This window comes from Plectrocnemia conspersa, unplaced genomic scaffold (genome assembly GCF_051122295.1).
Source record: "Plectrocnemia conspersa isolate PC_06_02 unplaced genomic scaffold, ASM5112229v1 ptg000001l, whole genome shotgun sequence".
Taxonomy (NCBI): domain Eukaryota; kingdom Metazoa; phylum Arthropoda; class Insecta; order Trichoptera; family Polycentropodidae; genus Plectrocnemia; species Plectrocnemia conspersa.
In genome coordinates this window covers 7,091,074-7,114,620 of record NW_028277165.1, presented here as the reverse complement: position 1 = coordinate 7,114,620, position 23,547 = coordinate 7,091,074, and the positions used below count along the sequence as shown (strand labels likewise).

Sequence of the window (23,547 nt, the reverse complement as noted above, 5' to 3'; positions counted from 1 at the left end):
CGCAAATTCTCATCAACAGCTTTTATCGAATAAACGAATAAAGATCTAATTATTTATGTGAAGAAGATTGTTACTGATAATGAAAAGGCATTGATATAATACATTTAAAAAAAATTACAAGTATATTTTGTATTATAAAGTATTTATTTATTATTTTATATTGATATTGTTCCTTTCAAAATAGTCCCTATCATATTTAATACTCTTAAAACAACGTTTATTTAAAATCCCTAAAACAGTTGTGGAATTCACTATTTGTGATACTCTTTAGCTCACATTAGGATTTTACCTATATATTATTTTTGCTCTCAATATCTTAAGCATTAAATATCTTCTCTATCTACAAGAATAACGGAACAGAAAATATCGAAGCGGGACATGTCTGATAAATACCTTTGCTGTGGTATAAAATCGATATCAAGGTGCAAAACCCCAAAGTTTTTTGTCTATCTGATCATTTACTTTAGATTGTTTCAAACAAACTACGTAAAACTATAAATTATTACTCCTTCACCATTTGAGCGCTATCGCCGTACATGTACGGTGGTCGATCATTCACTGTTTTGAGATACCCTAAATAGTTATATATTTACATATATAACTAAAGAAATACTAAATAAAAAAATTATGTTTATATAATATTTTCTTAAATTTGTTTTTAAAAAAATATGTGAACATTACAAAAAAATATTTTATAATAATTTTATAAAAAAAATTATAATAAGAGCCTTCGTAAAAATATAAAATATCCAGAAAACCCGTATAATATATAAAAAAAAATAAGTTAAGAGTTACAGTAAATTATTAAAATATACTATTGTAAATAAACCAAAGCAATAAAATATTGAGAATCACTAATTTTTTCTTATAATTTACTATAAACGCAATATAAAATAATAAATAAAACAACAGAAATAAACATTCCCATGTGCATATTAGCAAATTATTAAATGTGTATAAACTAACTCACTACTCAAAATGTTAAAAGTCTGTACGACCTTTTGTTTTTTTAATAGTTATAATCAGAGTACCTTGAAATTCATGAGGACTTAACGTGTTTTTTCTTCGCGTCTATTGAGATTATTGCACCTTGGTATCAATATTATAATCATACACCCATGATGTGTCACTTTTTATGACGCAATTATTTCATAAGACGACTTTTGCTAAAATTTCAAGTTTTGTAACAAATTTATTTTATTTCAAAAATTACATAATAAGAGATATTAACTTCTCCAGTAATCTCATTTTTAGTGATCCAGCGATTTTTAATTACATTACAACATCTTCACGACCATATTTTAGAATTATCATTCATAAATCCTTCATTTAAACATAGAACATTGTCTAAAATAAAAAAAAACTTTACTTAATTTTGAACGTAAAATATACTGCATATTTCAAATAAATAAATCTCTAAGCGTGACAAAATGCGTCTTAAATATTTGACTGTCAAATACAAGTTACGCGTCAAATTTAGCTTATACGTTACAGACGTGATGTCAACAACGTAATAATAATAAAAAATCAGATTATATGTTACATTATACCTAGTATTAGAGTGATTTTCTCCAAATCATCCTGACCAACAATGACACTTAAAAGGTTCTTATTTGTTTTACATGTTACGAATTAGTTTTACGTATTTCAAATGTTTATAATATCCTCTTTGATTAACTGGCGCTTTCAGATTATCACATTTTCAGAGCATCAGCACATTTGTTTTGATATAGAATTTGCTCAACTTTTCCACTCAATGAGAAGTCAGAAATTTTGTCTTTTTGTGGCATGCGAGAAGACCGTCTTATCAGACTTGAAGGACCAGCGAAACGCTTTACTTGCTGTTTGAGTCCCGGCCTCCATGTATCAAGGAAGTCAGTGGTATATGAGAAAGCAAGAAACTCTCAAAATGCTGGTCCAAACATCTCTTAAATAAAAATAAAATAATAAGTTTTGCTGAACATGTCACAAATAAATCAAAACACAATTTTAAGATTAATTGAATATATCTCAACGAAAATCACGTGTCATCGTTTTCATATTATTGATTATGAAATGCAAACCTGAAAATCTGAGATCTCATGACTGCTTCCGGGAGTAGAAAAATTATGTACTAAATACAGAAGTACTGGCACAAAAGACACGACGTATAAGTTGCTGACTACTAACCGGAAAGACCTGAGTTCGAATCCCATGATGATTTTCAATTTCCATCGTGTCTGGAAGAACAGAATTAGGGATTATTATTAATTTTATCTTACATATAATTGTTCCTCACGTTCAATTTTCTACTTTGTATGAACAATGTATATAATAATTCACATAAACAAAGGAAATATATTTAATTATAATAATAAAAATAAAATTCTCTTGTTTTTAACGGAGGCTCTGACTGTCGACCAATGAAAAATAAGCATTTAAATATAAAACAAAATGGCCGACAGCAACGTAGCAACAGTTTTTATTTGTCAATTAATTTTCATTTGCGTTGTTCGATTTGACTGAATATAAATATTCGGACTGTAAATTAACTAAGTACGTTTTAACTATGAAAATTAAATATATACTTAGTGCGTGTAAGGATTAGTAATAAAAAAATCTTTCTAATGAAATGTTCAAATTTGAAGTTTCGTCGGACGGTTACGAGACCGAAAAATTAGTTTTTTGATTTGTAATATATCAAAACTATCATTGCTTCTGATTTCATTCACATGTTCGTCAAATTTGACTGAATATAATTACTCGAGTTGCAAATACACCAGGTATGTTTAGGTGATATATTATCCATATAACCAAACACATAATTCTGTCCATTATCTTGTCAATTAGGTAAAACTTAAATTCAACAATCATTGTAGAAATTTATTGTAGATAGTTAAATCAATTTAAAACTTTCATATACATAGTATCAAAAATTGTCTTTGTATATTACTAACTTTGTAACATATTTAGTTGTGCCGAAAAGCTAGTAATACAAACTTTGATAATTTTAATATTGATATATACTAAAGAAAATTCCAATTATTCAACTAATAATATAATTTTATATTTACATCATAGTGCCTCCTATATCTCAAATACGCTAATAATTCTATATAAACAATATTTTTTGATTGAGTAGTTAAACGTACACATGTTTCAATTTATGATATTTTTTACACATAACTTTACTTATATAGCATCGATTTTATTATTTATTACCTAACTTTGCGAGTGTGATGTTCGATCCTGGCACTGCCAGGATACTGCGCCATATTCTAAGAATATATAAATAATTAATTAATTTACTAAAAAAATATCACAACTGTATTATTCGCAAAAACCTGTCTCAATGAAGTATTGTTTTCCTCGCGTGGGAACCGAAATAGTGTACGTCAACGCAGTCTATTAGCCTCTTAGGTCTTCTTTTTATTCATTTTCCACGTTCGCAAAACCCATCGAATCACTTCCGATGAATGGTGCCGTACGTGCCTGTCACGGGTTGTTGGCTTTACGGGATTGACGTAAATTGACTATCACGTATGTGTATCTGTTCACCTGGTGGATTTATCAGTTTTATTAAGAAATATTAAAACAATGTATTGATCTGTTGAATATCAACGGTTTACAATTTTAAACATTAACTCAATTGAGATTGCACCATTTGTAGTAACTGATATTTATATATTTCTGTTGTTAGATAAAGGTTAGGTACGACTCACACGTTTGGAAATTATAATATGTGTATAAATAAAAAAATCACTCAGAGTTTTGCCTATATACTATTTTACTTAAAAGTTATTGTAATCAACGTTTCATAACAGTATTAAAAAATGCGTAAAAACTTCAAGTTATACTCCACACCATAAAAAAATTGTTACATTTAATTGAAGATTACAATGTAGAAAAAGTCATTCATAGTATATAAAGAAAACAATAAAATAATAAAATAAAATGATACGGACAGGATCAACTCCTTTTATCGGACATTAAATATATCATTGTGCAATGCCACAGTATTGGAGAGCTGGATGGACAGTTGAAACATTTTGTAATGTATTCTTTTCAAATGTAGAAACTTTATCAATTTATCAATTGAAAAAAAACACACTTCATTAAAAAGCTTACGATATTTCTATGATAGGGTTGCGTTATTTTAAAATGTACGAAACACGATGTCCGACATTGATTATTTTGTGTTTATTGTTTTTCACATAAACAAATTTAAATCGTGTAATATTATCTTTGTGATACAAATCTTAATACTTAACTGATTTATAGTTTTATATTTTACATACACATCGTTATAAAAAAATCCGTTTATCATGAATATAAAATAAATATTGCATTCATCAACATTTTCACGTTTTAATTTTATATTATAAAAATATTAACAACCGTATATGTTTTTTTTTATTTACAGTGTGAAAGTGATATAATAATAATAATAATAATAATAATACATGTAGAAGTATTTAGTTCATAGCATAAATAATAATGTTAATAAAAAAGAAATGTGATCTCGAATATTTTTTCGAAAAAAAATATTTATTTTTTAAATAATCATATATAATAATTATAATATTAATTAATTCGTTCAAATTATCGTGCTTATAAATGGTGTTTCGTGATCTTGTGCTTCGAAGTTCGAAGTTCGTTAACCATCCGACGACTTCACACGCATCACCACCATGCCCCAGCGTTCACTGTCATCTTCAACACTGATGAGACCATTCGTGGTCCTGGCCTTACCGGGAATGTATCTGTTCTACAAGTACAACCAGTACAAACAACAGCAACAAGAGAACGCCAGGCGCAAGGTGACGGAGAGGGAGCTGCAACACCTGAACCATAAAATCGTAAGTACTTTCCCACTTTTTATTTGAAAAACTCTCCTCTGGTTCTATATAAAATATTAGATATTCGGTTATTTTTTGCTACACAGCCTAGTGTGAAAGACAACCAAGATAAAATAGACAAAACTTTGTACCTAACATGAAAATTTATTTTCATGCTAGGTGCGTAATTGCTTTCTATTTCGAATATAATTTGCACAATATATGAGCTATATTTTGTTATGTCTTTCGCGTTTAATTATTTGACTTATATCTTTTTGAGATATTTAATTATATTTAAAGTGTAAAAGTTTAAAATAATAATAATGTTAATTTTACTACCAAAATTCTCACTTAAGTTAATTTACATATAATTATACCTAAGTATATTATTAATAACTAAAATACATATTTATAAACGAGACTTTTTTTTCAAAAGAGGCAGCAGAAATTAGCATATAAGTTTACATACTAATACATTATTTTATCTGCGGCTCTAATCTTGTTATATATATATATATATGTACTAATATCCAAATTTAATAACAAAATTATTATTTATATACAGTAAATTGGTTCACATGCTCACACATTATGTGCGTTTTATAAATAGGCCTTTCAATCTGATTAACCAATTTCGTTTCACAGTTTTTTTACGAGCCCGCCTAACTAACTAAACAACCGACAAAACAATTTTCTCAAACGCAAACTCTGCAACCTTATAATAAAAATATTATTATAATAAACACACGACCTTGGCAAGTCGAACGATTCGAATTGAATTTGCAAAATTAATTCACTTATCAGCTTCGAAATAAAATAATATCTGGGCGGGCGATCGGCGCAGTTGTCCAAATCTGACTGCTCGCGCAGTGCCGGCGCGTGACTAGGACAAATGAATTATTTTTTGCACGCAATTCCGACCACCGAGCGCAGACGTGCGTTAGTCAAATATAATACGTATAAAAATCGCGTTATTCGTTTTGACGCGTGAGCGCGTAGCCGTGTTGTTGTTTTTTTTTCAAGAATATGTGCACAAAATTGTTGTAAATTTTTTGTGTTTATAGGGAAAAATACGATATAGTACAAATTAAAAAAAAAGCTTTTGCTACATTATATTGCTATATAGCGCTATATCCATATATGTTAACTAAAGTTAATATATAGTTGGGTAAATCGTGTTAAATATACGCTTTACTGTATTAAGTAGTTTTTCACATCTTAGAAAATATTAAAAAATAGAAACCTTTGATATAGGATTTGGCCTGTGCATCATCATGGTGCCCGTTCAGCCGAAAATAACCCGGAATTGTCGATTCGTCGGCGTTAGCAACTATTGGACTTTTCTTATGGTTCCCTTTGGCGCATTTTGCATCTAGACTTCCACGTACACCCGTCAGGCCTGCCGAGAGAGTGTAGGTGGAAGTCTAGATGCAAAATGAATCCTTTGTGGCTTAATCAATCGGCTCCCACAAAGGATTAATTTAAAATTAATTCGTGATACAAAGAGCTTAAGACTAAATGCTAAAAATAATGTCAATTTAATCGTGCGTACTTGCAATACATTTCCCACTGATAATGATCATTCATTTAACCCATTTTCAAACTAAATTTCCGTTTGATATGAATCGCCTATGCATTTCGGTCGTTTTCAACTTTGGAATTTAGGGATAGTATTTGCCGCAAAATCAATTCGCTCTATAGGTATTCTATGGTGGTTGTACGCCTAATACAAACACGCCTTCGTGAATAATATTCGATGAGCACACACAACCTGATTAATTAGAAACTGCCGTATCACGGTTGATCGACTGGATTTGTTCAGAGCATGTCGGCCGGGTGTCACTCTGTGCTAAAATTATACAAGGGGAGGCTCTGGTTTCGAAGAAATTTAATGGGTAGGTGGTATGGATTTGCTGTTTCTGAATACCAAATCAAATTATGATGAATGTAATTTGATTGCGCTTGCATGTTATGTTTCAATTCCATCCGTCGTATAATATCATTATTGGATTAGATTATAGATAATTTTGTGTTATCTTAGAAGTTTTTTTTTAAATAAATAATCCGTGTTTATTTATTCTATAGTTAAACAGGTTTTTAGTTATTCATATGAAACTGATCGCTACTTTTATCCTTGATATGCTTATCCATCTTCTTAAATTGATAAGTAATGCTGAAGTCCATCAACAGCTTCACCCCGATTATAGCATCATTCGCGACAGCCTAGGTAGGAGGTCTAGCCTCAGTCTGACTAAGCAATGTTCGTAGTATCTAATGTGACAAAACTCCTCAGCCTATTTAACAATGACTGACTGCTCTTAAAATTGTAAATTAGATGTCTGTGCGTCTGTGGCGATTTCTATTAATGGTGGTTCTGGTAAATCGCATTTCATTGTAGGGTTTATTTGTAACTATTTAATATTTATTTATGGCAACGTCTTATTTTATCTTTTTTATACTCTGGATTTCTACTTCTTGAGATTCTGGCAAACAAAATAATTTTCATAAACGGCGATTTCTTTCAAGAATCATTTCAAAAAGCATCTTTGTTCAAATGACGTTTTCTAACACGGAATTGTATTAAATCCCCTACAATATATACGCATTACATTTGCTTTATCTGTGTTTTGTTTAATAATAATATTAATATGAATCCATTTTAGCTTCGCGCAATACAAAATATTATTACTCTACAATAAAAAGCACTGTAAAAACGTAGCTTATATTATATAATAAAAAGCTCCCCCAAATGGGATTGAGAATGCGTGCAAAGCACGCATGCTTGGTAGTATGTTTATATTAGTTTTATGTACTCGTACGTGTACATAAGCATCTGAATTATGATACTTCCTCTGAAAAAATTGGAAGGAAACCTGAAAAACGAATGAATACTAATGAAGTATACTATTTTATTTAAGTTGAAACAGTCTAATATTAGGTATTTAAATAGTAAATTATTTCCTTGCATTTTGAAGCTTGTTACTAGAATATTTTATTTATATGGGTTTTTCAGATTGAGATATTAGATATATTTAAAGGACTATTTACATTTGATAGAGAAAATTTATATTAATATAATATATAATTTGAAACATTCTTTATTAGTTAATAAATTTTTCACGTATTATTTAATGATTCGGTAACATTAAGACAAAAAGACATTTCATTTATAAGGTCAAAATAGCGTATCTTGTACATATTTACTTAATCAGTTGAAAATGGTTCATCGGGTATTTATCCTTAAGAGAGTGCTTTATTTTATAAATAATGTAGTCTAGTATTTCTCATGTTTAATCTAATTCATCAGTACTGGTTCCTTTTCTTAATTTACAAATTATGTTAAACTGAAGTTTTAAATTTACAATCTCTTCTATACGTTTCTTGTTTTAAAAATAAGATATTTAAAACTTTACAGTAATTAATATTGGATATATACAGATATAATACAATTTATTTTATGAAACGATTAGAAATCGATGATATTAAAAAATATTAATTTTCGAACATGACAATTTTACAGAATTTCTTACCTGCGCGTTTGAATTATTCAATGTTTCATGTTTATGATTACGTCTTTCGAGATGATTTGGTGAACGTGCTTTCTTTACCTTTTTAAAACTTTGTGGCGATTTATACTTCTGCTGGTACATGTATGACGCTTTCTACATAAGCAAATTGGCGGTTCAATTATGAATTCATACGGCCAATTTAAATCGCAAGCACAAAAAAAACACTTATTTTTATTAGCCTTATTAGCTTTACTATGCGAATATATCTCGTATTGTATTATATATACATATATGTCCACATTTGACTTGGTGATGTATTATATGTTACATCTATCTTAATATATACTATATTAGTATACTATCACAAATGAATTATTGAATATAAAATATTAATATGCATTAAACATTATACAATAAAGAATAACCAATTGTGTATCAAATATTGTTTTTTAACACTTCTGAGCTAAGTTTTAATTTGATTAAATATAACAATAATAATATGTAGAATGATGAATTTACCATTCATACTACGACAGGACCATTTATTATATCTAATAGCATTCCCAATCGAATTACAAAGATACCACCCTGCGTAAAACTCCCCTCCTACATCGTATCATACACACAATTATCGCCAACATTTCCATGAATATTTAACAAGCCGCTTCGTTACCATTAATTGGCTTTCCACAAACACGTGAATTTGTGACCGCCAATGAAAATTCAACTCCCACTTCATCACACGACTTCCCCCACCAGCAAAATTCAGAACGATTACAATGAGCGGCACCCACGCCAATTATTATGTAACAGCGCTGACGCGTCAACCGGCGATCAATTCCAAAAAGCCCCAGTTTTGGCGAAAAATTTACTCTGCTTGACCCCTCTATATTGACCGCATGAACAAAGTAGAAGAAGCCATAACACGTATCAATACAGAACTTATTTTACCATGTCTTTGGAATGTAGCATAAGCTAAAATTTATCCATTCAAAAAAATATTTTTAACGTCGTTTCGTTATTCCTTATTTTTTATCAATAACTTAAGAACCTTTTTGAAGTTTTGCACCTCTCGTTCTTTGAATATTATATAAAAACAATTCAGAGGTGCAAAAGTATTCGGCTGCAAAAGTCATATTTTGATGTGTAATATTTTTGTTCTTACCGTATCAAAGTACTGATATTTTAATTGTCCATAATGGTGAGACACTGGTTGCATATTGGTATTGAAAGCTCTGGCTATAAATCCAATATCACATGTCTAATTCTAACACTGATTTCAAGGGCTATAGCTGCGTTTAATATTAATTACAAAATATATACACCAATGCCCAAAGAGAAGTGCCATTATTGTGCAGGCGGCCCTCGACTTTCGCACATAATTAGTTCCTGAAAATGTGTGCGAATGTTGAATGTACGAAAGTCGAGGGAAGTAAAAAAATTAAAATTGTGTGTATTTTAAAATATTTATTTATCAAGTAAATATAAGATGTTTAAGAGACACGTTTAAGTGGGGTTTGCGGGTGTTAACTTTGAAAAGTTTTTAAGAGCTAACTGTTTTCCACTATTCTTTTTCTTTTCTTCATATAGTATTTTATAACATGCTATGTTTTTATTGATCGCCCTACGAACTTGAGATATGCGCTCTCCATTATGACCACAATCTTCCATAATATTTAAAAATTTGTCAACGTGCGTGAAGGCTTCATTCATATTTTTCATTGTTGAAGAGTTTTCCAAAATAAGCCTGTCTCATCTACATTAAATATTTGGCTAGGGGAATATTCTCCATCTTCAATAATTTTGGATAATTATGAAATAAATTCTTTTGCAGCATCTTTATCCGCATCAGCCGATTCTCCAGTAAATTTAATATTATGAAAAGAATACCTCATTTTAAAATTATAAAATCAACCGTTACTTGCTTGAAAAACTGTGTTAAAATCTTTTTTTAATCTATCCTTCCAATCTTTGTGCAAACTAAGAGATTTTGTTTGAATAATTGAAATACTCAGAGGGACATCTTTTTGATGTTGGTCATCGATCCACGATGACAAAGATTTTCCATTTCATCCATGTTTTTTTTTTGCTGTGTTTTTTTGGAAACATATCTTTAAAGATTGCGGAAATATATCTTTATTTTCCACAACTTTGAACGTATTTCTTAATTATATTTTTATTTTGCAAAATTGAACATATCGTAGACCTGTTTGTATCATACGAACGTCCGATTGAAGCAAAAGATTCACCGTTATCAGAACGTCTAATAATTTCCATCTTTGTCTTGAATCGTGTGAAGTTTATGAGTCTTTGATTTATTTTTGTTCGTATCAACACAAGTTTTTCCGTTTCTCACTCGTGTTTATATTTTTTTTTATTTTTTTTTTTTAAATGAAATTTAAAAAAATTGGTTTTTTTTAAATGTGCGAAATAGCGAATTGAGCGAAAGTCGAGGGCTGCCTGTATATGTATCTTGGACCATAAGAGCAAAATAAAAATGTATACTAGACCTCTTTTAGACGTTTCTAGATATGTAACTTTTAAAGTACAAAGATTTAAAAGGCACTTTGTATGTTTATGGTAATCAAAACACAGAAACTCGGTTACGTTTCGCTTTTAACCAATAATACCGTTCTTCTGAGACAATACGTTCAAGATTTGAATCAAATGCATTCATGATCTCGTGGGAAATAAACGTGATGCATACGCCATGCAAATCTTGTTATTCGATTTATTTGAAAACCCAGTTTAGCAGTGTGGGGAAAAATTCAATTTCGGACCGAAACGAAAGGCGAGAAAATTTTATCTCGTAATAAATTATCGTCACGTTTCCTTTGCGAATACGTAACATGAAAATCTATCGGGCATTAATCATAAGAGAAGTTTTGATGGTTATTCACCGATGCTCATGTTTATTGCTCAAAGGATAATTACACTATATTTTAAATTCTATCAATGAGCATAGAAATGTAACATAAAATATAAATGTATGTTTCTTGATCTTAAATAATAGGTTAAAGTTAATTTTTTGCGTATTCATGTTTTCACAAAAATTGATCTGAATATATAATCAAAAAATGGATGCGAAACTGAAGCATATAAAAAAGAAACATTTCTAATTTTTGTACACTTTTCTTTTGGATTATTTTTTACGATTTTTTTAATATTTTAACTACCCGCTATTTTGAAATAAAATGATAAATCGAGCTAGCTAAAGAACTTAGTTTAGAAATTAACAAGATACAAATATATTTAGAACAAGTTTTATGCCAATATGAATAAAACTACGGCATGTCCACAAAAATATAAATAATAAAAAATAAATATTTATACTTTTATTTTATATTTTTTTCTCTCTAGATTTTTTCATTGTTACGATTTTTCATAAATCTTAATTACTCACTATTTTGTTTCAAAATTGTTGATCAGGCTAGCTAACAAACTTAGTTAAGATAAGGTCTATTAGAAAAAATATAATGTGGATAGGATAAGAACTAATTATTTTGTTCTCAAATATAGTTATATCCTACATTAATGACAAAAATTGCAAGGAAAAACTTTTTTTTTTCAATTTTTTTTATTTTTATTATTATACAACGTTAATACCCTTTTTATTTTTTTTAACCGATTTGATATTTTTTATTTTTTTAGAATAGCCGTCTTATTGCAACAAAATCGGATCAGGCTGGCGAGAAAACTTAGCAGATATTTCGTTACATCCCATAATTTTTTTTCAATAAAATCATATCTGATTATATTTTAACCGGTAGATATATATTTCTACTATAATAGAATATAATTGATTTACGCTTTTGGAGATGGTTCATTAATTTATATTAAGTTTTATATTATTTGTTCCTTTCCTAAGAAACCCACCAAAATTTATATTTGCATTGTCAGGACAAACTGCTACAATTTTACTATCTAAATGTTGTTTCCTTCTATATTTCAATTTTTCAGAATTTTCACCCTTTACTGTGACCCACTTTATGTCCCAATATGAGGCACTTTCGGGGATGTTGAATCCATATAATTTTCATTTTTGTGATAATAAATTATATACCTTTCTATCGAAACAATAGTACACAATGATCAGTTCGGGGAATTTACAGTACATGCAATTTCCGTGAGAATTTTCCACACATGAAATTTTCGTACACCGAAATTTGCGATCATTAGTTTTCCGGACACAGAAATTATTTTTAAGTAAATATTTTAACTTTTGATTTTACATGCCCAATTTTAAAGTAGCAAATGCAGTGTACAAAAAATATTTATTTTAAATTGATTGCTAATTTATATTTTATAAAAAAATATATAAAAAAAACAACGTCAAAATAAGTCACGCGATAAAATTTAAGTCGACGCAGCCATAAAATCTGCGTTAGCCAAAATAAAATCGAAGCTTCGCTCAAGTTACTGACCCCAACATCAGTGGTCAAAACGTCAACAAATGAGATAAGGTCAAGAAAAGGCGCGATACGCAAACCCTCCCATCTCTTAAAATAAGTAACGCTATTGATATGTCAGAAACTGCAGGAAATACCCAAATTGTATATGGTTAGTCGATTACTTTAAACATTGATAATCGAATGTTTAAGAGTAATGATTTTACATTGTTTAAAAATAACTCATAAAATCAACCCTTAGAGTCGAAAGTTAAAAACGTCGCTAGGTCGAATTTCAGTCTTCAATCACTGCGTAGGTTTCACGCCTTGTTTGAAGTAATCACGACAAAACACAGGGGATGAATAATGAAATGAGGGCGAGCCCCAGGCGGGTTTGTGCGTGCTGTAAATTGAAATGGTAAAAATACTACCGCATTACTGCTGTATATAATACATGTAACCATTTATAGTAAATATATTGTCTGTCTAAAAAAAGCGTGGGTATTTATTAAAGTCAGGGACTTTATTTAAGCTTTTTTCAGGGGGGGACAAAAGTTAGTTAGTTAATGATTGTTCTTTAAATATTTCGATTTTATTAAGTTTCATAGTATTTCATTAAATTACATGCATTTTTCTGATTAAATTAAGGGAAGGGCGCAAACGCACCTACCTGCCCCTCCTCAAATGACAAATAACATTCATGTTAAGAATCCACATCAAAAGTGATAAAGTCGTGCTGTCACATAGAAAGCGCTCGGTTATCTAGCATTCATATAAAGACAATATTATGACTTACAATAAGTGAGAATAGAATGGATCCTAGATAAACCAAATTTTGACCAATAAGAGAGCGCAAAGAATAATTATCCCTTCTCAGAAAGCAAAAATCCACGTCAAAAGCAATAAAATCGTGACGTCGCCGTCCAGTGGGTACGCTCGTTACCGGGCGTTCCCACTGCGACGGCGCCGACACGATTTTATTGCTCTTACCGTGAATTTTTTACTATTTTTTTCTCTGGTAAATATATATATTTACTCGTGAAAATGTATTCCGATATGAATTCACTGAAATGACATATTTAAAAAATATTTTCAGCATAGATTCGAAACTGTTTCGTTTAGATTTTCTTTGAGGAAAAGCCCAAGAATTTCTGGTTTAGAATTAGGGACGTCATTTCAGCCTTTTTTTAGGGGGAGTGGGCAAAAGTTGGTCAGTCAGTGTTCGTTATTTTAATATTTCTATTTCATTCAAATTCATGTAATTCCATTAAATTACATGCATTTTACTGGCCAACTTAAAGAGAGGGCAAATGCCTCCACCTGCCCCCCCCTTCATTAATGACGTCCTTGACGTTAGCGGGTCAAATTCAATGCTTCTTGGAAACACCTTAATTTAAAATAAAATTACCACATGTCCGTTCCGCCGATCGTTAACAAAAGGGTAGAAACACAATAGTCCTGTGCGCATGGTAGAACGCATTGTCTATCGCGCATCCTTTCCAAACAAAGATTTGTTCTCTCCGGTAATTTAGTATTCTTACGACTGGTTTAAAATTAGTTTTTTAAGGAGGGGGTGCAAATATTGTCTAGTCAGTGGTCGTTTTTTATATTTAGATCTCATTAAAATTCATATTATTTCATTAAATGTAACTTAAATGCCAAATTCAATAGGGGGGAAATGCCCCCTTCTACTCCCCCTCTTCTATATGACGTCCCTGCTGTATATGTATTGGAAATGGGGTAAAGTATGTATGAACTATAGATAAAATCCTCTTTGCCTCGGATGGAGGATAAAGGTTATCCTTTATCATCCGGTTTTTAAGTGACATTATTGGTGCACATTGCAAAGTTTGCAATAAAGCGTCGAAGAGCGTTTATGTGGGTTTTTAGGTTCACTATAACTGTCGAAGTTGTCACTCTTAAAATTATATAATAATTTTAAAAATCCCTTAAGCGAAGCTGCTAGTGCATATTTTTAACTAGTTAATAATTATATAGCAGCGGGCTTTTAAAACGAGCCGCCGGCAGGATGCACAAGGGTTATAAAGTAACCTAATTACGCAAGTAATAAAATGTGGTATTCCAATTTGTAAGTAATAGAAAAAAATATCATTTAGCAAGCGAACAAGGTATTCTTTATTAAAATATTGAAAATGTATTGTTCATAAGTTTCGTAGCTTCAGGAATAGTGGTAATACCCCTACTGTGGCGTGGAAGTCTACCAGCTATTGAGTGTCGAAATACTGTGTTGAGGTAAAACGATCGAAAACCCATTACCAGTTTATATTTAGACATAATGTAGACAATTCAGTTGCGAAGCTCTTGTCTGTCCCACGGCGTGCGTGTGTGTCTCTTTGTACGTACACCATATTTGGTTGTTGTGACAATAAATCGTTTTGGGTCACGTGTGACAATTTTCGAGCCAAGCCCTTGCTGAGTCAGCGAGTCACGGAATATTCTGTGCACATAAGTAAAATATGAAATGACCATTTAGGCCCGCAAAAGTGGTTGTTTAGCGAGACACCACTTCGCGACGACAAACAAAATGGCGGACGGAGTGAAAAAGAAAAATAAGTAACAACGCCAGCCAGGCAGAACCTTATCGTAGCCAGCCTTTTCCGGTATTACGTGACCAGAATTCAATTTCAACGTGTGATCGAGTGTGAAGTATGGACGCTATTGAAAGATCAAAGGGGTTGTTTTGTTGCATTCCTGTTTAGCTTTATAATATATTGAATTTAAAAGCCTGTAATACAATAAATAAATAGCTAGAGTTTGTATTCGCCTTTTATATTCATACGAAGGATATTTGGAAAGATAGTTAAAAAAAATTAGTGAATTGGCAAATGTGGAACAGTAGTTTCATTCTACTGGGTATATCAAATATAAAGTTGCTCTGAGAACACTGCCATGGCGCAGTACAGACTTTATTGTGGGCGCATATTTTTTATCTTAATATTTAACTTGATATGATCTTATCATTTATTTATTATTTAAATAATAAATATTGATTTAAATATAGTGCCTCTCTAGTAACATAATATGTATCATGAGTGTATTGTAAATAAATACATGTCTAGCCAAAAATCGCTTTATCATATTAAAATTTATTACCTTTTCATATTTTTTATGTTTTAGGGATAGACTAATTTAATTGAACTAGGAATATTATTAATGTTTATGACTTTTCACTAAATTTCCCGTGTTTTATTTTCATGACCCATTTACAATAATTCCAATGAATGAATGTGCCACCAGTTTTCGCTATTTATAAAGCCTTCGGTAAATAGAACGAAGGTTGACTGGAAAATGAAAGTGATACCAATATAGCCACTGTAGTCTATGTATAAATTAAATCTATTATTGAAAAGCTATTAATTACTCTCGGGCGTAACTTTCATTGTCGATTGCTAAATTTAGCGCAAAAATCCTATAGGAAAGTAAATATAAACAGTCGATTCTGGGAGACGATTGCCTGCTGCAATGTTATGTTTACACAAAGCTGTGGAAAATGTTTTTGAAATCGCATTCCCGTTCGTTTACCAAACACGCGATGGTAGCTAAATGACCCGCAAGAGACACGTTATTAAATATATTGTGTACCTTGTAACCAAATGCATCGAAGAACATGGTTAAAACGGTGATTTTTCTCCGCTACGTGTGACCAACGTGTGGAGTAAGCTTTAGATTGATATTGAAATAATAGTTTTGTATCTGTTTGTATATACTTTTATGTGCATATTGCAGTTGAGACATATTTTTAAATAGATCTTAATCTAATATAACTTGTAACGATCGTTTGCCACCCCAACGAGATAACGACGTTTCTCAGAACCAGATTAAAACTGCTTTAAAAAAAAAAAAATACATAGCAAGAAATTTTAGTTCAATTTTTTTTCTAATTGGAGTATAATAAGAGCAATAATGAATATATGTTTTGTGTTTGTTCTTTCCGTAGTACTACGTCACATAATATCTAAGTCGTTTCGAATATCAGGTGTAACTTTTAGCGAAGCGAAGTGGTAGTTCTGGATTATTAGTTTCTGATTTATGAATTGTATACAGCCATGTTTTGGTTTATAGATCCTTCATAGTTAAGGAAAGTCCAACGTTCCTTCAGTTACCAATCCGCTGGCCGCTCTGAATGATTCGGAGCGGAAACCATACTATTTGTTATTGTCTAATACATATTTAATTGAACTTGTTGCGACGCATCTATGTCAAAGTACATTCACAAATATGTAAAATTTGCCAAAAATGTGAATCACATACTTGGTACCTGTTTTAGTTCTCTTGATCGGACATCGGATCTTGACATTCATTAAATTCATGACGTAAAACTAACAATTGCGTATATACAAGAAAAATCTTTGTTCTTGCCACTTATTTCGTCACAACAAATACAAGTGGTACTGGAAATATAATAATTTAATAACTAATTTTCTTAGAAATAGTATAATATGTGAGAACTTAGATATTTATCCAGATAGCTTAAATATATCATATATATATTTGTAAGTATGCTAAAAGTAAAAATATCGACATTAAAAGTTTTATTTTACCCATTTGCCTATTTATTTAAATTTTATGGCCAAAACAAGGTGGCACTCTGGTAACACTAACGTGACCGAGGGGTAGGGCAACATTCTTTAGCGGACCTCGATGGGAAGACCGCGACCGGTGGTGCCTCGTCCGTTGATCTCTCACATATATCATCATTAAATAACATGTAACTAAATTGATAACTTCCAATTAACTATACTGCAGAGGCTTAATATGTGTCTAATTGACATACATCACCATCCAACCGCCAAACTTTATTTTAAATCTACTGGCTCATTGCTTTTTTATTTATTTAGTAAGATATAATACAAAGTTAATCAGCGAAACAAAATTAACCATTCCAAAACACTCTATTTATATAGCAATTTTAAAACTAGTAAAAATAATTAAAATTGTAAATCTTTCTGTAATATCCATGTCAACAATTTAAATAGTTTAAGTGCTTGGTTACTTTATATATATTTTTAGCTAATAACTATAAAATATTGATGTTGTATCCTAAACCTATTCAATCGAAACTTCTGAGAAACAAGAAAAACAATGTTTCTGTTATTTATAATGTATTGTTAATTGACTAATCAAACAAAATTTTAAACTAACTTGGATCATTCAAAAAGTTTGTGACCTGACATATAGATGTCAGTAATACATCTAAAACTTTTACTGCAATATATTTATTTTTATAGCTGTATTATAGACATCTATCAATTCTTAAGTTTAATTATTACTTAATTAATTAAAGTTAAAACTAATTAGTAAATTTTTAAGCATATTATTTAAGCTAATTGGTAATACAAAAAAAACTATGACAAACTATTGTTTCTAAATGACAGCTATTCAAAACGTTAAAAAATCGTAACGAAATATTAAAGAACTAAAAATGTCTATAAAAAAATTAAGAACTTGAGTTCTTAATAATAAAATTAAAATGATAAAAACTACGATAAAATGATAAAAAATAAATGATGAAAACTACGGCAGTTATTGATAACTGCCGTAGTTTTTTTAATATAGCTTAACCTTTTAATAACTATTAGAAATCGGCATTTCAGAACACCCAGAATTGTACAATAGAAACGCAGACTTACGAAAGCCATAAAATTCCATTATTAGCCGCAAAATACCACAATAACTCTTTTCTTCATAAGCTTCAAAATGTGTGAAAAACAATAATTGCCTCGCATGGAATTAGCATAATTTGTAAGCCGTACCTTGTAACTTAAACTTTTAAAGCTTAGACTTACACCAACCCCAATATTAAAATAATGCATAATGTTATTAATTATAGTTACATGGTTACATTAATCCTTATTATTATACTAACATGGTCCTCTCAGGCAAGAAAAAAGTATCTGTTGCCAGTCACTTCTCCAGATGCGTCAACTGTATCAATCCCCTAAGTCTATCAATAAAAGAATTAAAGGACACTATTACAGTTACTGCTTTTTACTATGTGGTCCAAAATGTGTTTTAAATATTAATTTACATTTCAAACAAACAGTGTTATTGTAACTGTTCCTATTGCAATATGTATTTTGATTGTACATATTTTGTTTCATTTAATTGTAAAAAATAATCATGACATGCTTAAAACTGTAATAATAAGTATTTCTCAGTAAGCAACATCTTTGATGCATGGTTTTATAGTTTTTACTAACTTTTCGTTATTTGATAATATTTTCAAGATAAAATTATTTTAAAAATACATGGGTTCCACAAAAAAAGTACTGGTGCGCAGAATAAATGTAATTGAATTATATTAGTTCTAAGAAGTCCATGTTATAAAATATAATAAGAAACGCAAAAAATAGTGAGATTACAATATATGAAAAATTTACAGAATGTTGACTCTTAGATCATGAGGACCGAAATATTCTGAAAAGTATGTTTTTGAGTATAGCCCGTGTATTCCTGTTGAATGAAGAGAGTATTTCACTCCACGGCCGCAGGCGATGGTGGTGTAATGGTCAGCATAGTTGCCTTCCAAGCAGTTGATCCGGGTTCGATTCCCGGCCATCGCACTCTTTTTGCTTTTTTTTATTATTAAATATTATTTTTATTATTGCTAACATTATTATTAAAAAAACAATTTATTTAAAGGACTGAAAAATAACCGATCTATATGAATAAAAAAAACAGTTGAAATTAGATCTCGTGAGTTGATATTTTCCTTTCATGGTCACAAATAGTTTTTTATGAGCATTTTTTTAATAATATTTCAATTTAAAAACAGTTCGATTTCATTGATTTAATACTTGCGACCTATTTTTACACATTTTTATATTTATTTACCACGTGTAACATTATTGTTTAAACAATTGTAAATGTATGAATATCTATCAGTCTTGCACTTGCTCGATTTAGAATCACACGTGTTCATCTTTATTGTGTTTATAAAATATGTTTAAAATTATTATTATAATTTGAAATATAACTAACACATGCATTTTTATAATTTTAAAATAAATTTAAAATAATTAGACTTTGCTTAAAATAAAATATTTGAACCTCACCGTCACGATCCGGTATGGTCTAGTGGCTAGGATACCTGGCTCTCACCCAGGAGGCTCGGGTTCGATTCCCGGTACCGGAATTATTTTTATTTCATAACCATATAATTTATAAAATATTTATATTTTCATTGATTGCTTGGATTTGATAATTCTGGATTTTTCAAACTATTTTTTTGGTCCAGAATTTATCCCTAAGTCAACCCGAATCAAATTCTCTGGATGGGCAAGGTCCTGTTCGAGCACTGCTGGTGTAGTGGTATCATGCAAGATTCCCATTCTTGTGACCCGGGTTCGATTCCCGGGCAGTGCAGAATCATTTTTGCACTTTTATATCGCAAAAAATTCATCTCCTTCATTTGACTTGTATCATGCCACTCATAAATGAATACATAATATTAATTTTTAAACGTGAGAATTTAATTCTGGCATATATATTATACCTAATTGTTTACATTTGATAATTTGCACAAAATTGTAATTATTTCATATTTGAAAAAGTATTATTAAATGAACCATATTCAAATAGTTATATTTTTAGGTAACGCTCAGCGGTCCCATGGTGTAATGGTTAGCACTCAGGACTCTGAATCCTGCGATCCGAGTTCAAGTCTCGGTGGGACCTGTTCTTTTTATATTTTTTTTTATTTACTCTTATATTTAAATGCTTTTATTTAACAACATGTTTAATTTATTAAACACCTTTTGTATAAATCACGGCGTAATGCAAGTAATAAGAAAATTCTAAACAACATTTGTATATAAAATATAATGGTTGTATCTCTCTACGTAGAAGCACCACTACTGTAAAAGCTTTGTCATTAAAGTGGAGTGGATAGGAATGACTCGCATCCCTTGCCAAAGGCTTTTATTTTTATAAACCCTTGCAAACTTTTTGTTGAAAATTTAATTATTACTATGACCGCTATTACTCCCTAGGATACGAATGAACAATGGAAAAAATGAATACAAACTTTGTTTTTAATCATGGCTTATTACAGTATAGTCAGTTTATTAAGCAGATATTTTAAATAAGTTAATTTTATCTGACTTCAATTGTAGCGTAGCTTAGATTTGAGTGCCTATCATAAAACTTACCTGTAAATAAAATTCAGGAGCATTGAAATATTATGCTTTCGTGGTTCAAATATTTATTTTATATACATAATTAAATTAATAAATGAAAATCCGAAGATTTCATTAAAATTGTGTGTTTTTTTTTAAAAAAGTTGCATCATCTTACTTCCGGCTTTTAGTAGACGCTTCTAAGAAAGCATGCATATATTCAAACATTTGGTACGGACCCACCCTTTCGTATGCAGTGGTTGTAAAACATTTTAAAATATTCGTACAAATTTATTTTTAACAAAAAAAATCAGCAAATTTCTCGAGTTTTGAAAATTCTTGATTTGGCATTTTTCATGAGAAATTCCCGAGAAGGAACATTAGTTAGAAATTAACTTTAACTTCCGTGTGCCTAAAAACGTGCTATAATCATGCTATTACATAATCTTACATCATTGAAGATATTATAATTAAAGTTTCAACACGAAAATATCACAAGAGGAGAAACGCTGAAATGGTATGGTTTGTTAATAAATACTTTAGAGCTTCATCGTATTGAGTACTAATTAAAGTTGATAAATGTCTGTGAGGTATGTTTACACTTCTCCAAACTTCAGATTAAGTTTTCCATCTCATCAGAGCGATCTGGTACTCTAACAAACTTCGTTAAAGCAAAAGTTAAAATCTACTCGTAACGACGCCGATGCTCACTTCTATCTAGTTCATTCTTCAATGGTATTAATCTTGGCACAAAGGCGTTATCGGGGACGTAGCCTTATCGTAACTCGATAGCTCACGGTATATTCTTCAGTGTTACTACCCCTTCTTCCGTTTCGTGTCGACCTGTTGGGTTGGGGTGGCTCTTGATAAAAAGAAGAAACAAGGGCAAGGGCCTCGACGTTAGGCGTTGGTGTAACGAGCGGACTTCCATATCGGGCTAATGGAGTAAAGTATAACGCTGTTATGTAATCATAATAAAACCACCCCAGGCCTCGCTGTGATTAACGACGAATTTTCATTAAAGCTACGAAGGCGTGTGTGAAAATATGCCTAAAATGCCGGAAATTTAGATATTAGATTTTGAAAGAGAAACTGTTAAGGCACTTTACTAGCATTTTATTTTTTGGATTTAGGGATTAGTTCTTGGATTGCGGATTTGGCAAAGGCTACATTGAGTAAAAAGTATAATACATTAAAGATCATGAGGTGTGAATTAAAATTGAACCAACTTATAGTTCTCGTGGATCTTCTTTATTAACTGTTTAACCTTTACCGGACAAAAGTTTTTCTTATTAAATCCACTGCGGTCCAGTTCATTTAATCACAAAAATTAGGCTTCTTATATATTATTTATATATCATTTATTTAAGGTACATCCTGTACCCGTTCCAGATTTTGGAACCACTACCAGAAAAATTCAATGGCAAAAGAACAAATGTTTCGCTTTATCATTGTAAATAGTATTTAGCTAATTGTTCACTATTGTAATTCACACAATATCAATGATTCTCAACATATTTTTAATCGCACGGAATTTATTGTTGTTGTTTTTTGATAGATAAAATACTAAATATATTTATGTATGTACATTACAATTGCTCACATATTTATATACTTAACGCTTACTTAAATTTGTCCATCGTATGATTTTTCTTGAAGCAATCTTCCATATGAAGATATGATTTTGAATTACGTTTCTATCTTTTTTGTTTTTCTTTCGCTAGTTTTTTATACATAATATGGGAATTTATTGTACAATATGAGAATAGTACCTATTTGATAAGCCACGCCTTGTCCATGTCGTGACGATTTTTTTTGTCCTTCCATGCAAATACTATAATATTATTGTTCGTTCATTTATATGCTACAACTTCTCCTCTGCGTATTTTTATTTATTTATTTTATTTTTAGAAATGTAGATTATCAACAAGTAATATGATCGTATAGAATTGGATGGGTTATCCGATTCGAGTTTTAGATGTTGCCAGCACTGTAAATCAGACGGCTGCCAATAATCACGCGTGTTCAAAGTGTCAAATGGAGGAACGTCGTTCCAACTTTTTCCAAAGGGGGCAAAAGTTTCATAGTATTTCATTAAATTAGATTATTAGTATTTCATTAAATGACATGCATTTTTCTAGCCAAATTCAAAGGGGCGTCTCTGTTCAAAATCCACATTAAAATCTATAAAATCGTGTAGTCGCCATCACAGTGAAAACACTCGGTTATCTAGCGCTCATATCAAGACTTTTTATATCAATATTACTACTTACAATTAAGTGGGAATCGAATGAAACACATCTAAACCGAATTTCACGGCACGATTTTATTGCTTTTGACGTGAATTTTTGCCTTCTGAGAAGTGATAATTGTTTTTGCGCACTCTTATTGACCAAAATTCATATACTTTTATTTATAAAGCTACGTAAATGATAGTGGAATGTAATTAAATATACATGTGCAGCAGAACGTTCTTCGTTTAACGATTTCCACCCACTCGTTCAAAGCTAGTAACGACGCTTTGCAATTCAAGTCACTAAAATTTATTAACGCTATATAGACAGATAGAAACGGATGACTTATTCTAAGGATTAACTAGAACATCCAAAGCGTTGTACTCGGCTCGTCCGTCTGGGAGTTTCGCTCGTCACAAATCGCCTCGAGGGGATGATGTCTGGAGATTTATCTCTTTGCA

The 23,547-nt window shown here is 30.6% G+C and overlaps 1 protein-coding gene, 1 long non-coding RNA gene and 4 other non-coding genes across 7 annotated transcripts in view; all 6 read left to right on the top strand.

The window, feature by feature from the left end:
• Positions 1-4,546: 4,546 nt before the first annotated feature.
• The window catches only part of LOC148238602 (uncharacterized), a 49,549-nt gene continuing 30,548 nt past the window's right edge, over positions 4,547-23,547 (top strand). For both annotated transcript variants that reach the window (XM_088195375.1, XM_088195385.1), the window contains exon 1: positions 4,547-4,838. In XM_088195375.1, the coding sequence (XP_088051501.1) occupies positions 4,671-4,838 (168 nt within the window). In that variant the 5' untranslated portion in view covers positions 4,547-4,670. The remainder of the gene's footprint in view (positions 4,839-23,547) is intronic.
• Positions 19,227-19,298, top strand: TRNAG-UCC (transfer RNA glycine (anticodon UCC)). Its single transcript has one exon. It is a non-coding gene; the product is annotated as a tRNA-Gly (tRNA).
• LOC148238606 (uncharacterized) lies at positions 19,739-20,513 on the top strand. The gene is made up of 2 exons (XR_015811164.1): positions 19,739-19,861; positions 20,329-20,513. It is a non-coding gene; the product is annotated as an uncharacterized LOC148238606 (long non-coding RNA).
• Positions 19,799-19,870, top strand: TRNAE-CUC (transfer RNA glutamic acid (anticodon CUC)). Its single transcript has one exon. It is a non-coding gene; the product is annotated as a tRNA-Glu (tRNA).
• On the top strand, positions 20,030-20,100 carry TRNAG-CCC (transfer RNA glycine (anticodon CCC)). Its single transcript has one exon. It is a non-coding gene; the product is annotated as a tRNA-Gly (tRNA).
• Positions 20,341-20,412, top strand: TRNAQ-CUG (transfer RNA glutamine (anticodon CUG)). The gene has a single exon. It is a non-coding gene; the product is annotated as a tRNA-Gln (tRNA).